Raw genomic sequence first — 20,583 nt, 5'->3', positions numbered from 1 at the left:
GTGATCGGTTGGGTAAAGGTGTGGGATAGTCATGACAACTGGCGAATGATCACTCTCACTGTGATCATCATATACTCTCCACTGGACTGAGGGGAGGAGGGTGGAGCTACTGGTTGAGAGATTGATGGCTGTATATGTTCCCTGAACTGGTGTGCCACTGTTTAGTAAACATAAATCAAGGTCTGTCAATACTTGTTGCATTAGAGTGCCTCAGTTAGGTGATATGTCACCATCTGGCAGTGGGTTGCAGGTGCTGAAATTGCTCAGGAGAAAAGGTGGAGGTAGCTGATGGATCAGGTCAATTATCTCTTTATCCATCAGCTCCCTGCTGGAGGGAGATAGGCATTACAGGGAGTAAAATCCTTAGTCCAAGCTTACTGCTAGACTAAAACTGTGTGCTAGACTGGGACTTGAACCTGGGCCTTTGCCTTTCACAGGTACATTATCTATCAAATGAGCTATCCAAGCACAGATCAGAACACACCCTCACTGCTTCATCCAGCCAGAACCTCTTCTCCTAGCTCCTAACCTTCACATGTGTTCTATTGCATACCTTGCAGGACTAGCACTCTTGAAATAAAATATATCAGCTGTTTCACAAATAAGTCCAGAATTTTTGTAGGATGATAGATAGGTTTGATATAGGCAATCATTTTAAGTATATGAACTTGTGGTCGCTGACGCATATTTAATATTTACAACAGTAGGTGACCTCAAAAGTCATTGGTCCGCCTGATGGTGCGGTAACAGGTGGTACATATCCATTAGTTTGGATGTCTAGTGTCATTTGGTTTCAATGATACCCACACACTAATGAGGAAACTCTGTAGTAGTTCCTTTTGTCCTCAATCGGTGCTGTGTATCTGAAGTGAGCTGTCATTTGTATACTTCACCTCCAACTCAACATAATTCATAATTAAGTGTTATACCAAAGGTAAGGTAGCGTGTTATGGAACAATGGTATACACTTGCAAATGTAAAAAGATTGTTTACTCTGTGTTATCATGCATAGGACATGGGACATTTCACATGGAATGAACTCGCAGGCATGCACTTGGCCTCTGGTGATGCAGGAACTACGGAAGAAGCAAAGCAGTTGCACACAGAATGTTATCCAGACAACTACCAAATCAGAGAACATTTGCTGCTGTGGACTGTCACCTTCATGAAAGGGACACATTACAGGGGGATTTCCATTTCCATGCTCAAGGTTGACCAAGACGTGTTCACAATCCTGGTTTCGAGGAACAAGTACTGGAAATGTGGCTCCGTAAAAATGTTAAACAACAATCCTTCAGGCAGTGGTACTCCACTACTCTTGCTCTAAACGCTGGTTCTAGCAATGTTTGGAGAACTCTGTGTGATGATCACCGTCATCACTACAAGTTGTGTAAGGTACAGGACATTCTACTCATTGATTTTTCAATTCTGAATGACTTCCCTGTTTGATTTTTGCAGCAAAGAGTGCTAACTCCCGACTTCATAAACAATGTTCTGTGGACTGTTGAATCGACTTTCACCCATGAAGGAATGTTCAACAGTCGCAACTCCCCATTAATGGTCTCACAAAAATCCTCAAGGTACAGCTGTCCACCATTTTCAAGAACGATTTTCAGTTAATGTTTGGGTTGGAGTTATTCACAACCGAGTATTGAGTATTGGGGCTTTCCATTGTTTCACACTGTCTAACTGGTCATGTTTACTGCATATTTCTTGAACACGTACTTCCTGGTCTTCTTGAAGATGTGACATTTCAAACTAAAAGACGAATGTTTTACCAGCACAATGGGGCAACTCTTCATTTCACAAACTGAGTGAGAAGATTCTTGGACACAAAATACCCTGGATGCTGGATTGGACATAATGTCCTGTTCACTGTTACCCAGTGTCCACCATTCCGTGCTTGGACACTTGATTTGTGCCATCAAACCCGTAGTGAACACTTGAAGTATTTACTGCTGTAATCACAATTTACAGTGATGTTTCCTCTAGGCAAAGCAAATGCACTTAGGCGTTGTCTAGTGCACTAACTATGAATCAGATACCCCATGTTCATATACTTAAAATGTTTGCCTATATCCAACCTATCATCCCAAAAAATTATGTACTTCCTTTTAAGTTTTCTATTCTACCTACCAGTTACAGTATCAAACATTTCACACTCTGATCCATAGAGTGCCAGTGCTGTTTTTCCTGATTCCATACTGGCAGTTGAGAATATAACTGAACTATCAGTTTAATAAGTCATAGTTGCAGATACTAATATGAATTTTGTACTGAAGAATGGAAGCACTGGTAGAAGCCAACCTCAGGAAAGATCAGTTGGGTTCCGGAGAAATGTAGGAACATGCGCTCCCCATTTTCTACCCCTGCTTCCTTCAAAATTTCAAATATATTCCTGCCAACATTGTCAAAAGCTTTCTCTGAGTCTACAAATGCTATAAAAGCAGATTTGCCTTGCTTTTAGCTATCTTCTAAAATCATAACTTCAGTACTGTCTTGCATGTTCTCTTTGTAATTGGAATTATTACAGTCTTTTTGAAGTCTTAGGTAGGTAGAAGAATGAGATGGGTGAAACATCCTTTTACATCTTGCACAGCAGGCGGAACAGTTTCATCATTGTTGGCTGTGCACAGAACATCAGCAGTTTTGAGGGAATGTTGTCTTATCCATGGGCCTTGTTTTGACTTGTGCCTTTCAGTGTTCTGTCAAATTCTTCTCGCAGTATCATGTCTCCCATCTCATCTCCATCTACTTTCTCTTCCTTTCCTCTAGTTCATTTCTAGTGCATAGCTATTCTACATATTACTTCTACCTTTCAGTTTTCCCTTATTTGCGAAGTATTGGTTTTCTAACACACAGCTGTTTCTCTTTTCCCCAAAGACCTGTTCAATCTTCATTGGGTGGTATCTATCTTTCCCCTAGTTATACATGCTTCTGTGGACTTTTATTTGTCCTCTAACCATTCCTGCTTACCCATTTTCAACCTTCTGTCCAGTCTCTTCCCTTTCACCTGCTTCATTTGTTCCACTTTTAGGTTTTCTCCTTTTATCAATTAAATTCAATACCTCCTGTGATATCTAAAGATCTATACTAGGCCTTGTCTTTTTACCTAATTGATCCTTGGCTGCCTTCACTATTTCAACTCACAAAGCTTCCCATTTGCCTTCTACTGTATTCCTTTCCCCTGTTCCAGTAAATCATTGCCTAATGCTCCCTCTGAAACTCTCAACAACCTCTGGTTCTTTCAACTTATCAACATTCCATATCCTTAATTTCCTAACTTTTTGCAGTTTCTTCAGTTTTAATCTACAGTTCATAATCAATAAATTATGGTCAGAGTCCAAATCTGTTCCAGGAAATGTCTTACAGTTTAAAATCTGCCTCCAAAATCTGTGTTTTACCGTTATATAATCAATATGCAGGCTTTTTTTCCACATATTCAACTTTACTTCACGATTCTTAAATTGAATGCTAACAACATTTATATTATGCTCTGTGCAAAATTCTACCAGGTTTCAATCCAGTTCATATTCTCATTATTTTTTCCTCCTCTGCTTTTTCCTGCTATCAAACTGCAGCCCCCTTTCACAATTAAATTTTCCTTTTCCTTAAATGTCTGAATAATTCCTTTAATCTCATCCTAATGTTTTTCAATCTCTTCATCATCTGCAGAGCTAATTGGAATACAAACTTGTACTACAGTGGTGAATGTTAGCTTCTTGTCTATCCTGGTTATGAGAATGTGTTCACTACATTGTTCATAGTAGCTCAACCATATTTCTATTTTCTTATTCATTTTTAGACTCCTCTTGCACCACTCCTATTTTCGTTTATATTTATAACCCTATACTCACTTGATCAGAAGTCCTGTTCATTCTGCCACCCAACTTCATTAATTCCCATTATATCTAACTCCTACCTACACATTTCCCTTTTTAAGTTTTCTAGTCTACTTACCAGGTTACAGTATCTAACATTTCACACTCTGGTCCATGGAATGCCAGTGTTATTTTTCCTGATAACAACACTGTCACAAGTAATCCTTGGTCAGACCTGAATGGGGGACTACTTTACCTGGGAACTATTTTACCTCCTGAATATTTTGCACAAGACGATACCATCATCATTTAACCATACAGGAGATGTACACACCCTGAGGAAAATTTCCTTTGCTTTCTGCCATTTGTAGCACCAGCACAGCAAGGCCCTGTTGGTTGATATTACGAGGTCAAGTCAGTCAGTCATCAAGACTGTTGCCCCCTGCAACAACTGAAAAGGCTGCTGTCCTCTTCAGAAGTCAAATGTTTGTCTGGTTCCTCTGTAGATACCCCTACATTGTGGCTGCACCTACAGTATGTTTATCAGCACCCCACCTCAGCAGCAAGGTCTGTGGTTCATGGATGGGGGTGGGAAGGGTAGGTTTGGGGGGGGGGGGGGGGGGGTAATGAAATAATAATTAAATTAAAACAGAAACTCTACCACACAGTGACACCCATTTTACCTCAACCCCATGAGGGTTGTCGACCGATTCCTTAATTTCACGAGCTCCAAACCACTACACAAAATTGTATAATGTTTAAGCCTTTCAGCCAATCAGTATCACATATTTTCATTCAAAATTTCCAGCTCAACTTTATTGATTCTGTAAATTACTACTACTTAGCAACAACACACTTCAGAAATTTCTGTAAATCAACATGGAGAAATCATCCGACCTTGAGCCAGCCTCTTAGGACCAGACCACTACCCACCATACTGACGAAGGCCTCCTGCCCCCAGGAGACAGCCCTGTTAAAGACAATAGCTACAGGAACAGCACACTGGCACAGCCAGGAAAAGATGTTACATACTAAATTCCTTTTTCAAAAATTGTTTCATTTAGTATGACGATACTCTGGGTCTTCCAGTCAATGACTGCATGAATTTAAAACTCACAGATATTAAACAATGGAAACCCAGTGTGGTTTCAATTGCCTGAGACTGCAGTCGTGTGTGTGAGTTGAGTATGTGTGTCTATTGTAGGCCAAGGCCAAAGTGTGGAAATCTTTTTGTTGTGCCTATCTGCAACTCAGCATCTCAACTATATGGTGAGTAGCGAATTTCCTTCTCATAACATTGTTAAACTCACAGGTACTGAAATAAGTGACTGTAGGATACAAATTTTTACTAAATTGTTCAAAAGATGAAAAGCAATTGGACCAGGTGGGATACCTATATGATTCTAAATACAGTAATTTATGTAAAAGATTTTGCTGCTATTCTAGCATTATTGTACCATTGGTCACTGAAAGAGCAAAACATTTCAATGACTGTAAAAACTGCATAGGTCATTCCCGTTTTCAAGAAGAGTCATCAAACAGATGCACACACCCAGAGGCTTATACTGCCAACATCAGTCTATTATAGAATTTCAGAATATATTTCTTGCTGGCGTATCATAAACTTTTTATGAGACCAAATATGTCCTCTGTAGGAATCAATGTGGGTTCCGAAAACAAAGATTGTGTGAAACCTGGTACACTCTGTTAATCCACAGAACCAGAACAGCAGTAGATACCAGCACCCAGGTAGATATGTGCCTTGACTTCCAGGAAGCATTTTCTTGTCTTGTCATGATTACACGACTGTCAAACAATCACTGGAAGTAGTATATAAATTTATTATCTGGGAGTATGTGCACAGAGCAATATACAGTGGAACCACCACATAACACAAATTGCAGGAAAGACAAATGCTAGACAGAGATTCATTGGAAAAATTCTCTGGAAGAGCAGGCCACCCCAAAGGAGGTAGCATACAAAACATTCATTCTACTAATACCAAAATGTTATTATCAATCTCGGATATGTACCAGATAGGACTGATAGAGGAAATAAAGAAGAGCCAAAGATGAGCAGCATGATTCATGAAAGGTTCATTTAGTAGTCCAAAAATGTCACACAGATACTCAAACAACCCCATTTGCAGACATTACACGAAGACATTGTGCATCACAACAAGTTTTACTGTTGAAATTCCAAGAGCATATCGTCCTACATGACAAAACCAGTATATATTGTTTCCTTTTACAAATATCTCATGAAAAGACCATGAAGGCCAAATCAGAGAGATTCGAAACTCACATGAAAGCTTACGAACAACTGTCCTTCCCACACACAATGTGCAACTGGGACAGTGGTACACTAAAAATCCTCTGCCACACACCGTAAGATGGATTGCAGAGTACAGAGGTAGAAATATCCACAGCCACATCTACATCCATAATCTGCAAACCACCACGAAGTGTGCAGCAGGGGGTACATCTCATCATTAGTTATTAGCATTTCTTCCCATACAATTCACATATCGAGTGTGGAAAGAATGATTGTTTGAATGCCTCCGTGTGTGCTGTAATTATTCCAATCTTATCCTCACAATCCCTATGTGAGTGATACATAGGGCATTGTAGTTTATTCCTAGGGTCATCATCTAAGGCCAGTTCTTGACACTTTGTTAGCAGACTTTCTCAGATAGTTTTCTTCAAGAGTCTGCCAGTTCAGTTTCTTCAGTACCTTTGTGACACTTTCCCATGGATCAAACAAACCTGTGACCATTTATGCTATCCTTCTCTGTGTTCATTGTAATATAATTAATAAAAAAATTATAAATCAATAAATATATACAGGGTGTAAATTTTAAATTGACAAATCAGAATAACTTGAAAAATAAGCTTCACACAAAAAAATGTGTAGAATCCAAAGTTGATTATTTTTGAAGGGGACATCTGCTGGTGCTGAAATTAGCCCGCCACCCCCAGGGGGTGGGGCGGGAGGCAACATTAAAATTTCAAATGGGAATCCCCATTTTTTATTGCAGAATCAGATTGTACATAAAAAAAACTAAGTACCTTTTGTCTTAAACATTTGTTTTGATTGTTAGTAGTTGGCGCTGTAATTCAAGAATACGTAATTCAAGAATAGAATAATAGCTAGGGAGTGGGTTAGTCCTTTCCTCAGTTATTCTTTTACTTTGTTTACTCTGTGAATTAATTAGTTCACTCGTTAGTAAGTAGGATGTTTGGTTAGTTAGTTAGCTAGTCAGATGCTTTGTTTGGTAATTAAAAGTTGTGTGGCCTCATGACCACAAAACAAACAAAACTTTCTGACTCTGTGGAAAAAATTAATATTAGAGTTAACATTTGTAAAACTCTAATTCCTCTCTCTCAAACCCCACCCTACGGGGAGAGAGGGAGAGTTTTAGTTTTAGCGAATCAAAATTTATGAAGTAAATAAGTACGTTTTATCTATCCGTAACCATTTTCCACGCAAAAATGAGAACATGGATTTTCTTGAATTACAACGCCAACTACCAAAAATTAAAACAAATGCTTAAGACAAAATGTACATAGTTTTTTATGTAGAATCTGATTCTGTAATAAAAAATGGGGGTTCTCCTTTGAAATTTTAAAGTTGCCTCCCACCCCACCCCCAGGGGGCTGGGGTGGCAGGCTAATTTTAGCACCAGCAGATGTTCCCCTCCAAAATAATCAACTTTGGATTCTACACACTTTTTCATGTGAAGCTTATTTTTCGAGTTATTCTGGTTTGTCAACTTAAAATTTACACCCTGTATAATTGTGTTGTTGAAAAGTATGTTTGTGCTTTTCTTAAATTCTTCTTGAATATAGGACTTCACTCGTTGTTGAAGTTGCAGGCAGCAGAGGACTCCCGGGATACCGGTGCTTGTCGTAATCACAAAAATAATCCACTTTCTTCGTTTTTCTCTTCCCTTTATCTCAATAAATAAAAATGCTTGATATGTTCTTTAACCTTGTATTATTCACTCATCCAATAGAATAGATCACTATCACAGTACGTTGTCCTGCTACATACTCGAAAGTCTGACTCTATTTCTCGTAAAACAAAAAAACAACTGTACAAAAAATTGAATGATAAAAATGTTTTATTTTGTCTGCGCCTTACCGCACATTCATAATTAATGCCTTTGCTAATGCATCTGTTCAATCGGTGTTTCATTCTTGCTTTGCTCTTAAATAAATATTAAGTTAGCGGCATCCTGGGGGGGGGGGGGTCTTTCATCATGTACTTGTACAACATTTAATATCCCATGTTAGTCCAATTTGGTATGGGCCCCACACACTTGAGCAATATTCTAGAAACAGTTGCACAAGTGATATTATTTGGATAGTTAAGTTTAACTGTGGTGAGGGACTGATATTTGATAGTACAAAAAATAAGAGTAAGAGAAAACTAGCAGAAAACAGACTGGGTGAAACAAATGAAAGAGGAAGCTGCATGGTAGAATTTTGCACAGTTCATAATTTAATCACTGCTATAGCTCAGTCGAAGAAACATGAAACTGTTTTCTACGCATGAAGGAGACCTAGAGACAGCTAATGTTTCACAGAGATTATAAAATGCTGAGACAGAGATTTCAAAACCATATTTTAAATGAAAAACAGGACAGATAAAGACTCTGAAGATAATTTATTGATTACGAACTGGAGATTGAAACAGAAGAAACTGCAAGAATCTAAAAAATTAAGGAGATGGGACCTGAATAAGTCAACAGAACCAAAGGTTGCTAAGAGTTTCAGAAGAACATTAAGCAACTATTGAGCAAAAGAGAGGAAAGGAATATAACAGAAGATAAAAAGGTAGCTAGATGGCCAGCAGACGATTAACAAGGCAAAAAGACAAGGATCATTAGAAATCCTTGGACATCTCATGAGATATGGAATTTAATGGGCTAAAAGAGAAAATACAGTAACACAGCACGTGAATAAGGCAAAATGGAATACAGAAATCTAAAAAATGAAACTGACAGAAAGTGTAAAATGACAAAGTAATGGCTACATGAGATATGCAAAGCTGTAGAAGCATCAATGATTATAGGAAAGACAGATGCTGCATATAAAAAACCTTAACATTTGTAGAAAAGTGAAGCACCAATATCAATATTAATAATCAGACAGTAAATTAGTACTTAATACAAAGGGGAAGGCCAAAAGGCGGAATGACTACATAGAAGGGCAACACAAAGGAAACAAGACTTAAAGATAATATTATGGAAAGGGAAAAGGACGTTGATGAAGACGAGCTGGAAGATGTGATACTGCTAGAAGAAATTGATAGATCATTGAAAGACCCAAGAGGAAACAAGGTCCTGGAGTATACTACATTTCCATAGAATTATTGAGGCCCTCAAAAGAGCCAGTCACGACAACACTGTTCCACCTGGTATGCAAGATATACAAAATAGCCTCGGACTTCAAGAAGAATTTAGTAACTCCAGTCTCAAAGAATGCAGTTACTGACAGGTGTGAAAATTATCATCAGGTTAATAAGTCACAGTTACAAAATATTTACATGAATTATTAACAGGACCACGAAAAAACTGGTCGACCTTGGGGAATATTAGTTTCTGTTTCAGAGAAATGTAAAAACATGCAAGACAATACTGGTGATACCTTAAAAGATTGGTTAAAGTAAGATAAACATAAATTTATAGAACCTGTAGATTTAGTATAAGCTTTTGATAAAAACCACCTGAAATAAACAGGCACTGTTAACATAGGCGTTGAGTGCCCATAAGCTCCAAACACACAGACTGAAATACGCTCTTTGAAACTCTAGGGATATCGGGATGAAAACAAAGTGAGTGAAGATTACCTACAACTTGAAAAGAAACCAGAGTGTAGTTATAGGAGTTGAAGTACTTATAAAGGAGGCATTACTTGTGGAGGGAGTGAGCCAGGGTTGACATCCACCATAGTGTTGTTCAATTTGTGTGTTGAGCAAGCAGTAAAGGAAACAAAGAGATAATGTGAAAGGGAATTAAAGTTCAGAGAGAAGAAATAAAACTTTGTGAGGTTTGCTGACGACTTCGTACTTCTATCAGAGAAGGGAAGGGACTTATAACATTAGCTGAAAGGAATAGACAGCATTTTGATAAAAGATTTTAAGATTAACACAAAAAAAAATAAAGCAAAGGTATCTGGATCAAATAACATGATGCTCAAGGAATCAGATTAGGAAATGAGACACTAAATGTGGTTGATGAGGTCTGTTATTTAGACAGCAATATAACTGCTGATGGCTGACATAGAGAGGATATAAAATGTAGACTCACAGTAGCAAGAACAGTATTTTTTAAGAAAAAGATAAATTTGTTAAAACTGAATATAAATTTACGTGTTAGAAAGTCTTTTATGGCAGTATTTATTTGAAATGCAGTCTCTTATGGCAGAGAAATGTGACCACTAAACAGTTCAAACTAGAAGACAATAAAAGCTTTGAAATTTGGAGCTACAGAATAATGGTGAAGATTATGTGAATAGATCGAATAACTAATGAGGTGGTGGAAAACTGAAATGGGGGAAAACAAAAATTCATGGCACTACTTAACTAAAAGAAGGTATCGGTTGATAAGACATATCCTGAGATATCAACTTAGTAATGGAAAGGAGTGTGGAAGGTAAAAGTTGAGGTAGACTAGCACTGAGTACAGTATGTAAGTTCAAATGGCTGTAGGTCGCAGTGTTTTTTGCAGAGATTAAGAGGCTTTCTCAGGTCAGACTTGCATGGAGAACTATACCAAACTATTCTTCAGACTAAAGACGTAAGGGCAGTGGACCCGTATCCAATGAACTTCGACACCTACATTAACCTACCCAATCAGTCAACCACTTTTAAAGCAGAAATTTCAGTGTAGGTTTCCAGCCATATGACTACTAGCACAGCTGAGTGCTGTTAGGCTAACCACATACAAAACATTTTAATAAAGTATCTACCAGGTTGCTCTAAATGGCAACTAGAATACAGTAAACTTGATAGTCATGGATGGGGATGGGTATGGCTCTGGTGTACCTGGGTGCTTGTCAATGCCATCAATCTTACATAAACTCTATATGCTCTTCTGGAGCCAGCATCAGCTGTTACAGTGTGACACTGCACGTATTTCAGAGAGCATTCACATCAAATCACCTAAAAATGACATGTGGCTTGTTCATCATGTGATTTCTTTCATCACAACTATCAGTTATAAATAGTAAAAGATTACAAGCAAAGTATGAAAATGTTATTCTTGTCATTAAACAACACCAAAATACTTATGAAAAATTGTCTCTCTTTACACACAGAAGACTTTGCAACAAATCTCTGAATTGCCAGAGGAAATTAGACAACTTCATAATGGAACTCTTTTAGTAGAAACTGTGTCTTCCTGATAAGGAGACCACAGTTCATATAACAGAAATGCAGCTACCAATCACAGAATAATGATCTACATTCCATCATCCAGAAAACACGTATCTAAAAAGATACAAACAGATATTCCATTTCCTACCTTTTTTGGTTTCTTGTCCTTTTTTTGCCGTTGTTGTTCCTCCTTCTCTCTTTTCATTTGTAGCTCTAGTTCTCTTTGCAGCAGCTGACGTCTTTTCTCCAAAGCTTTTTCATCTGCATATTCCAGGTCTGTCTGATCCCACTTCTCCCAGTTCAAATCTGGACTTCGCGTCTTTTTCACAACAACTGTGGAGTGGAGACGTTTATTAACATCCTCTTTCGTTGGTGGTTTTGAGCTATGGATCTGAAAATAAACCAAATAATGGCAATGCTGGGAATTGATAACTACTTATAAAAGTACAGAAAAATTAAATGCAACAAATTAATGTATTAATTATACATTACCTGCTTCGGTTTATTATCTCCATCTTTTATTGCAGCTCGCTGTTTTGACGGACTGATTAGAGTGTGTGTATTGGCATACCTGTTCAAAACGAATAGCCTGTGTGAGGATACTAAGTAACACATTTGAAGCAATTGCTTATACATTTGAATCAGAATAACAAAGTGACTGACAACTGAACATGGAATAAGATGCTAAGGTTGATACATTGTTACCAGTACATAAAATACAGTCATGGCTGCAAGAGCTAGTAAGTTTCCTGCTGGGTTCATTCACGCACTCTGTTAATGAGTACTGATGAGTTAGCTTTGCAATGTTATTATAGCCACATCACTTTTCTGCACACTGTAATTGCTAGCTTCAGTAATTATGTTGTGTAAATTAAACATGCATACACAAAAACAATGAAAACAAACTGTAGCAATTATGTCACCAGCAGCCCCAGACATCACTGACAATGGACTGTGACAACCAACATCTGACATAGTAAAAAAAATATGACAGCTTTGAATATTAAAAAGGCACAACCAAACACATTCTCTTGTAGGGTGTTGCTATGATAATTCTCCTGCAAACAATTTAATGTCATCACTTTGTTATTCTGATTATGAAATGATTACTATACAATCAAACAGCTACAGCTACTGCCATGGCAATAGTAATTGGTATTAAAAGATTATAACTAACAAAAAGTGCATGTTTAAGGGGGGAAAGGGGAGATGTGAAAGATACCTGTACATCCTTCCAGCAAAAATAAAAAAGAAGGATACAATGAGCAGTAAATTCAGTTAAGTGTGTTTAGCTGATCTACTACATAGACAATCATCATAAAATAAAAACAATAATCCACATTTAATATATGTACAGCACTCAGTAAAATGATATAAAAACCACTGTATGTCATATCGTCTACTTGATTTATGTCTGCAAACTTCTACTCAACTATTCCACTGCACACATTGTCACATTTTAAACTACGATTAGTAACTTAGAAGTATTGGTACAGTCACCAAGTCAAACCTTAGTACAGATAAAACAGATATAAAATATGAGATGCTTATAACAGTACCCGAGCTAACACGTCGAAATATATGTCATGGAAGGAAATGGTCAATAGCATACGTGAGTCTGACAAATTTCATAACAAAGGAAACACTGTAAGATTTGTGTGCACTCCCCTTTTTACTAACATGTTGGGACCAGCAAAATAAACTGATATTCAACAAATTTACTCATTCCTGCATTTCTATGTTGAGGATATGATCAATGGCATAATGGAGTTTAACAACCTTCATCATAAGAAAAATCAACTGTTGTGTGCACTCATATTCATATAGAGATGTCAAGGCCCACAAACTACACTACCAGGGAAAAATAATTATTTTTTGTGTTTTACTGTCCATAGATAACACAAATATTGCACTACACTAATTTGGGGCCACACTGTTGAAAGGGTATGTAACATTCTGCTTTAAAAATCATTTTGTTTGTAATGGGAAACAAACAGATGCATTCAGTCCATATTGGGCTTTGCATGAAAGATGTGATGAGCAGTATTTATTTGGGCTGACTACAGCTACACATTTAAAAAACCAAATTGCAAATATCTGCTGGAACACTAGAGAAAATGCAACTGACGACTCTTAGGTGAGGCTCTCTTATACTGCCTGTTGTTCCTTTGAGTAAAAGAATTTTAGTAGTAATAATTATCTCTCTTCTTTTTAAGGCATACTGCAACTGATATAACTAGCTATTCTTTTTAATTTTCACTGAACATCCCTAAATGATGAAAATAACACCAACAAGAATTACACTATAAAGATTGTAGTGTCAAAATAATACATAATATTATTTTGTACAGAATAAATACACAACATAAGAGTGGATATGGGAACTATCAGCTTTATACATATCACATTGAATTTTCCAAAAAAAGAAAAATCTTATTCTGTCTGATTGATTCACAAGATTCCTGTCCCCTATAATGTTGTGAGCCCTTCACAATGACCATTATACATAAAAAAGTTTTGAATAAATTGCTAGTTAGAGATAAATATAAAGAATTTTTCAGCAAATATGGCTGATGTGGCAAAATGCTGTAAATGAAAATCAACTTTCTTTATGAATTCAACAACTTCACCACCTATTCTGACTACCTTCTCAGGCCACAGAAAATGAGGTTAACATATTGAAAGATTTTTTTCTAATTATAAAAGGCCTATATCTGTTTCTTGTCACTGGAGGTTAGTTTACCAGTCTTACTTATAATTTAAAAGTATCCAAACAAATAATATATGAATGCATTAAGGTGTGTACACACTGAGTGTGCTATGTTGATCATGTTCTGAGTGTTTTCAGACCATCAAAGCAAGTGGAGTGCATGGACTCAGTTTGAAAGGAGCTGTATCACACCATGCAGAACTGTGCTTCCCAGGACCACTGGAATATTCTAGTCAACTGGTATTCAAAATACGAGGGCCATTCAGAAAGTAACCTCCGGTTGATTTAAAAAAATACACCAAGTTAAATAAAAATATTTTAATACATACATCTTACAACTACATCTTTGCACTATTTTTCTACATAGTCTCCATAGCGATTGAGGCACTTATCGTATCTCTTCACAAGCTTTGAAATTCCTTCTGCATAAAAATCACTCGCTTGTGCCTGGAGCCAGCCTGTGACCGCATCTTTGAGCTCTTCGTCGTCATCAAACCGCTGTGACCCGAGCCATTTCTTCAAATGCATGAAGAGGTGATAATCACTTGGCGCCAGGTCTGGGCTGTAAGGTGGACGGTTGATAATGTCCCACTTGAAGGACTCAAGAAGGGCCGTTGTTCTGCGAGCAGAGTGAGGACGGGCGTTATCGTGCAAAAAAACGATACCGGAAGTCAGCATACCACGGCGTTTGTTCTGTATAGACCGTCGTAACTTTTTTATTGTTTCACAGTACATGACTTGATTAATGGTCGTACCACGTTCCATGAATTCAACCAACAACACCCCTTTGGCATCCCAAAACACCGATGCCATCAGTTTTCTGGCAGAAAAATCTTGCGAGGCTTTTCTTGGTTTGGTAGGCGAATTTGAATGTGCCCACATCTTTGATTGTTCTTTTGTCTCAGGGTTCACGTACTTAATCCAGGTTTCGTCACCGGTCACGATTCTGTTTAACAATGGTTCTCCTTCGTCCTCATAACGTGACAGAAAGTCTAATGCAGAGGCCATTCTTTGAGTTTTGTGGTGGTCGGTAAGAATTTTGGGCATCCATCGTGCGCAGAACTTACGGTAACCCAATCTTGCTGTCACTATCTCGTACAAGAGAGTCTTAGAAATCTGTGGAAAACCAGTAGACAACTCCGACATTGAGAAACGTCGATTTTCACGAACTTTTGCATCAACTGTCTCAACGAGTTCGTCAGTCACCAATGATGGTCTACCACTCCTCTCTTCATCATGAACGTTTTCTCGTCCACTTTTAAATAAACGTACCCATTCACGGACAACTCCTTCACTCATAACTCTTGGTCCGTACACGGCACAAAGCTCACGATGAATAGCTGCTGCAGAATATCCTTTGGCTGTAAAAAACCTTATGCCAGCACGCACTTCACATTTGGCGGGGTTTTCTATTGCAGCACACATTTCAAACTGCCACAAAAACTAAACTAGCGCAGGTACGACGTTCACTCGACCACGGCTTGATGCCGACAGACCTGTTGAGTGCGTGAACGCACAGATGGCGTCGCTACTCCCCCCACAACCCGCACTGTGACCAATCGGAGGTTACTTTCTGAACCGCCCTCGTAGTTCAAAACAGCTGTTTTCATGACAAAATTCAGGAAGTTTTTTCCTAACAGTTCTATATGTGTTTTTTGGAGTGCTGATCTGAATTTCATGTTTGCTGCCTTGCAGGAAGTCGGCTTCACTACAGCTGGAGAGGAAGGGGGAGGGGGCATGTTATCAACAAAAACCCCTACACACCCTATGAAAGTGCATTACATTTCCAGGGTGTCCAGCAAACCTTCATTGTTGGGAGGGAGATACACATTACAGACGGTAAATTCCAGAGACATCCTCACACAAACAGCCAGAGTCGCCAAAGTTGAATCAAGGGGCATCTGTTCACTGCAGACAAAGACCAGAACATATGTGCAAACAATGCCAACACTCTTCTGTAGTAGCATGATTTTTAAAATAGCCCCAGTAATCGTGGACGTTAGTACAAAAAGTTGTGGAAACACACAAGAGATGTCATAGCTCAACCAGGTGGCAGAAAAACCCATTATAGTTCCACCATCAACATTGGTTCCTGACCAAAGGGTTTGTGTGTGTGTGTGTGTGTGTGTGTGTGTGTGTGTGTGTTTGAGGGAGGGGGTGGTGGAGGGGGGAGGGAGGGGAGGGAGGGGGGAGGGGTTGCGAGACCATAGACACCAGGGACAGAGGCGGAACAGGCAGAGCCTGGTGGCACACGGCCACCACAACCTCTTCCTTCTTGTGCTTTGTCCTTGTCTTTGTCCTTGTCCTCCTCCTCCTTCTTCTTCTTATATGATTTTGCTGTCTCCGAGAGCTTGTATGCCCCATATTCTGGGGCAAAGGAGGAACACAAAGTCCTACAACTCACAACCTGTGGCTGGTATCTCATCATGGATCTGCAGATTCCTGGGAACGGAGCATCCCTACCTGGTAAGAAATGCCAAAGGAGGGCATTGCTTCTCTGGCCAAAGGTTGGTGATGGAAATCCCCAGCGAGTGGGGAGTTGATGCTCCCAAAAGAGGTGTGGGGGAAGCAGTAGGAGGAGGACTTGCAACCACATGCAATCAAGTGGCCCCGAGTACTTGACGAAAAGACACATAGGGCAATGGTGCAATCACTAGACACGATGGAATCATCGCAGCCACAGCATAAATCACCATCACATGTGTAGGACATAGATGATCAGTTTTCCCCTTGGTCTCTTGATATGTGAGTCAGTCAAGAGTCTTGTATTCTTGAATCTTCTTTTCTCTTTGGAAGACAGTGCAGTCCAGTGAACAAGGTGGAGGGGCACAAGAAGTGTTCATGTGCAAGGGATGCCCACAATCCCTAAATACGGGGATGGCATTGCAAAGTGAGGACATGCTCCTGAATATCATGCATATGTAGTACTGCATAGGAGGGGGAGCATACAGTTTCACTTTGCATCGATATACCATCACCTTGACCTTTCCAGGCAATGATTCGTTTTCAGAGAGTCTTGCACCAGAAGCTGTTGCTAGCTATGTTATACAGCATGATCCACATAGGTGATGAATTCCCTGAAGTAGGAACAATTATTTTGGGTCTGTCATGCCACAATTACATTATCAAACATCTTAAAGCTCTTAAATTTGATGTAAAGGAAGACAAGCTTATTGCCCTGACAGATTTTACGGAAAATTATTCATTCATTGTTCAGGACATAGCGCAAGACTTCCACAGGGAGAATAGCCAAGCATCAATTGCTCACGTCACACATTTTTTTCCGAAAATCAAAAGGTAGAACTTATGAGTTGTTTTGTTTTCATTGTCAGTGACTGCAACATTACACAATTAATATTCATGCTTTTACCAAGCAGCTGATGAAAAATGTAAAAACCAGTTCGCTCAAATTTCTGCCTATTGTTTCAATGATGGCTCCAGCACCAAACACAAAACTTCAAAAGAAGTTAATTAATCAATTAATTTTCTCTATTTTTTCTATTGTAAAAGGTACTCTGCAATGAAGGCAGAATGGATTTTTTTATGAGTCATGGAAAATCACTTTGTGATGGGACTGGAGGTAAAACAAATGTATTAGTAGCAAGAGCAAATTTGCAAGGACCAGTTAATGGGAAAATTTACAGATCTGTTCCACTTCTGCACTGAAAGCATTAATTGCATTAAATTTGCTTTATCAGAAAAGAAGAAATTCAAGAAAATAAAGCATCACAAAAGCATACACTATGAGAAGCTATAGAAAATCTACGTGTTTTACCCACTGATAAGAGAACCACTTTTTTCTGGCCAAGATCAGGGACAGTATTGAACGAAGTACATTAAAATTGGGCCCCCAGCCAGTACAATATGCTGCACCCATTTATGACTAAGTGGTTGACTGGTAACTTCCATAAGATTTCCACTGAGTGGAAGGACACATTGACAAGCACTGTACACCCACACGGGCTAGTCAATTCATTTTGTAAGCCATCAAGAAGTGACAAGTGCTGGGTTTCAAAACAGCACATTTTCCCAATTATTCCAGCTCCATCAGTGACAACATCTGGCTGGCAATCAGTTTTCGTTGTGATATTCAACAGTAAATTAATGCAACCTCATGGAGTAAACATTAAGCTTAAGATAAAAAAATAAAAAATAAAAAAAATTGTTGTTGTTGTTGTGGTCTTCAGTCCTGAGACTGATTTGATGCAGCTCTCCATGCTACTCTATCCTGTGCAAACTTCTTCATCCCCCAGTACCTACTGCAACCTACATCCTTCTGAATCTGCTTAGTGTATTCATCTCTTGGTCTCCCTCTACGATTTTTACCCTCCACGCTGCCCTCCAGTACTAAATTGGTGATCCCTTGATGCCTCAGAACATGTCCTACCAACCGATCCCTTCTTCTGGTCAAGTTGTGCCACAAACTCCTCTTCTCCCCAATTCTACTCAATACCTCCTCATTAGTTATGTGATCTACCCATCTAATCTGCAGTATTCTTCTGTAGCACCACATTTCAAAAGCTTCTATTCTCTTCTTGTCCAAACTATTTATTGTCCATGTTTCACTTCCATACATGGCTACACTCCATACAAATACTTTCAGAAACGGCTTCCTGACACTTAAATCTATACTCGATGTTAACAAATTTCTCTTCTTCAGAAATGCTTTCCTTGCCATTGCCAGTTTACATTTTACATCCTCTCTACTTCGACCATCATCAGTTATTCTGCTCCCCAAATAGCAAAACTCCTTAACTACTTTAAGTGCCTCATTTCATAATCTAATTCCCTCAGCATCACCCGACTTAATTTGACTACATTCCATTATCCTCGTTTTGCTTTTGTTGATGTTCATCTTATATTCTCCTTTCAACACACTGTCCAATCTGTTCAACTGCCTTTCCAAGTCCTTTGGTGTCTCGACAAAATTACAATGTCATCGGCGAACCTCAAAGTTTTTATTTCTTCTCTGTGGATTTTAATACCTACTCTGAATTTTTCTTTTGTTTCCTTTACTGCTTGCTCAATATACAGATTGAATAGCATTGGGGAGAGGCTACAACCCTGTCTCACTCCCTTCCCAACCACTGCTTCCCTTTCATGTCCCTCGACTCTTATAACTGCCATCTGGTTTCTGAACAAATTGTAAATAGCCTTTCGCTCCCTGTATTTTACCCCTGCCACCTTCAGAATTTGAAAGAGAGTATTCCAGTCAACATTGTCTACAAATTAAAAAAAAAAAATTTAATCTAGCTTTAGCCCGGGACACTTAAAGGAATGTACCATCAGCCTTGAGACCCTATGGAAACAAATCCTTGATCACACTTTGCATCATACCATATAGGAAACCACCATTTGCACAGCTTTGGTCATGGCCCCACAAAAACCAAAAACTATGTGGATACAAAATGTGTTATAGAATGGAATTTAACTAGCAGTTTAGAAGCATCACAAAATAAAAAGGCTTATTCAAAATTCTCATTAACATGAATCCTTTTCCAAAAATCTGTCCGCAGACTGATATGAACTTCACCAAAATTTATACATCCAACAATGGTGTAAAGCTTGAAGACAATTTATAGAATGTGTGTTGTAGCCATTCAGCAAAAATTTTACTATCTGATTTCCAGTGCCTTGGAAATGCATAGTTATTTTTTGAAGTTCGTAACTAATTTGATTTGTTAGTTACTACAGCAAATAAACTGGCTGAAATATGTCATGATGAGCCACAACAAAAGACGCTCTTCATTTTTGCACTTTTTCAAGTACTTCTGAGTGAAGCTCACTTTCTATTCAACAAGATTTTTTTGATATTGCCTTCCCCAGAGAGTATTAAATTACTGTAGAACATAATTAAAAAATGTCAGATCAAATTGAGTTCTAGTAGAGGATGGGCATATTTTCATTGCACCTTCACACCGTCATCTTGTCTTTATATTTTAGGGCTTTATATACTAGCATTATAAAACAATATCTAGTTTTATGTGATTTAGAAAATGGCTTTTATAATGAAAATGGTTTAAAAGAGATTGCAGAAAACTGCTTTTCTTTTTTTTCAGCGGGCTGAAAATACCCATTTCTGGCATTTTTGCAAAAATTGTCATTTTGCCTACAGTTTGTAAACTATTGGAAAGCAGTAGGAAAATTTTATATTCAAGGACCTTGTGGTGTAAGTTATCACATATAAAGTTGCAGGTTTATCAAACATGTACTTTCATAGACATAAAAAGTTAAACTTCACATTTTTGCTGAGGCTATTTTTTGATGACTTTGCATCAAATTATCTGTGTGAAATTTGCTTATGAAATCTCTCTTTATTACTCCATGCCAGACAATGCAAAAGGTTGTACAAGATGGCCTACTTTTGCTCCTTTCAAGAAAATATTGACAAAGATGTGTCTCAAAGTTACCGAAAACTCAGGGATGCACTGCTGAAAGCTGTGTTATGGGGTCAAACAAATGGCTATATCTCTGCGACTATTAAATTGGCGATCAAGAAACTTAATTAATGTTTATTGGGAATGTGTGCTAATGTCCACAAAAAATTTCATCAAAATACATTATGGTCACACAGGTACATATAGATTTGCAGGGGAATGGTCCCAAAATGATACTCTTACAACACCTAAAGGTTGCACGGCATCTGATTTACAAGAAACGTGAATCTCTTCA

The 20,583-nt window shown here is 38.3% G+C and overlaps 1 protein-coding gene across 7 annotated transcripts in view; it reads right to left on the bottom strand.

Moving 5' to 3' along the window:
• The window catches only part of LOC124593671 (zinc finger CCCH domain-containing protein 13-like), a 234,343-nt gene that overhangs the window by 177,625 nt on the left and 36,135 nt on the right, over window positions 1-20,583 (bottom strand). For all 7 annotated transcript variants that reach the window (XM_047131957.1, XM_047131959.1, XM_047131958.1 and 4 more), the window contains exons 2-3: window positions 11,694-11,772; window positions 11,350-11,592 (exon numbers count right to left, since the gene is read on the bottom strand). In XM_047131957.1, the coding sequence (XP_046987913.1) occupies window positions 11,350-11,592; window positions 11,694-11,772 (322 nt within the window). The remainder of the gene's footprint in view (window positions 1-11,349; window positions 11,593-11,693; window positions 11,773-20,583) is intronic.

The sequence above is a fragment of the Schistocerca americana genome, chromosome 2, assembly GCF_021461395.2.
Source record: "Schistocerca americana isolate TAMUIC-IGC-003095 chromosome 2, iqSchAmer2.1, whole genome shotgun sequence".
NCBI classification, from domain to species: Eukaryota; Metazoa; Arthropoda; class Insecta; order Orthoptera; family Acrididae; genus Schistocerca; species Schistocerca americana.
Note: the sequence above shows the minus strand (reverse complement) of the source record. Positions and strands in the feature narration are given on the sequence as shown.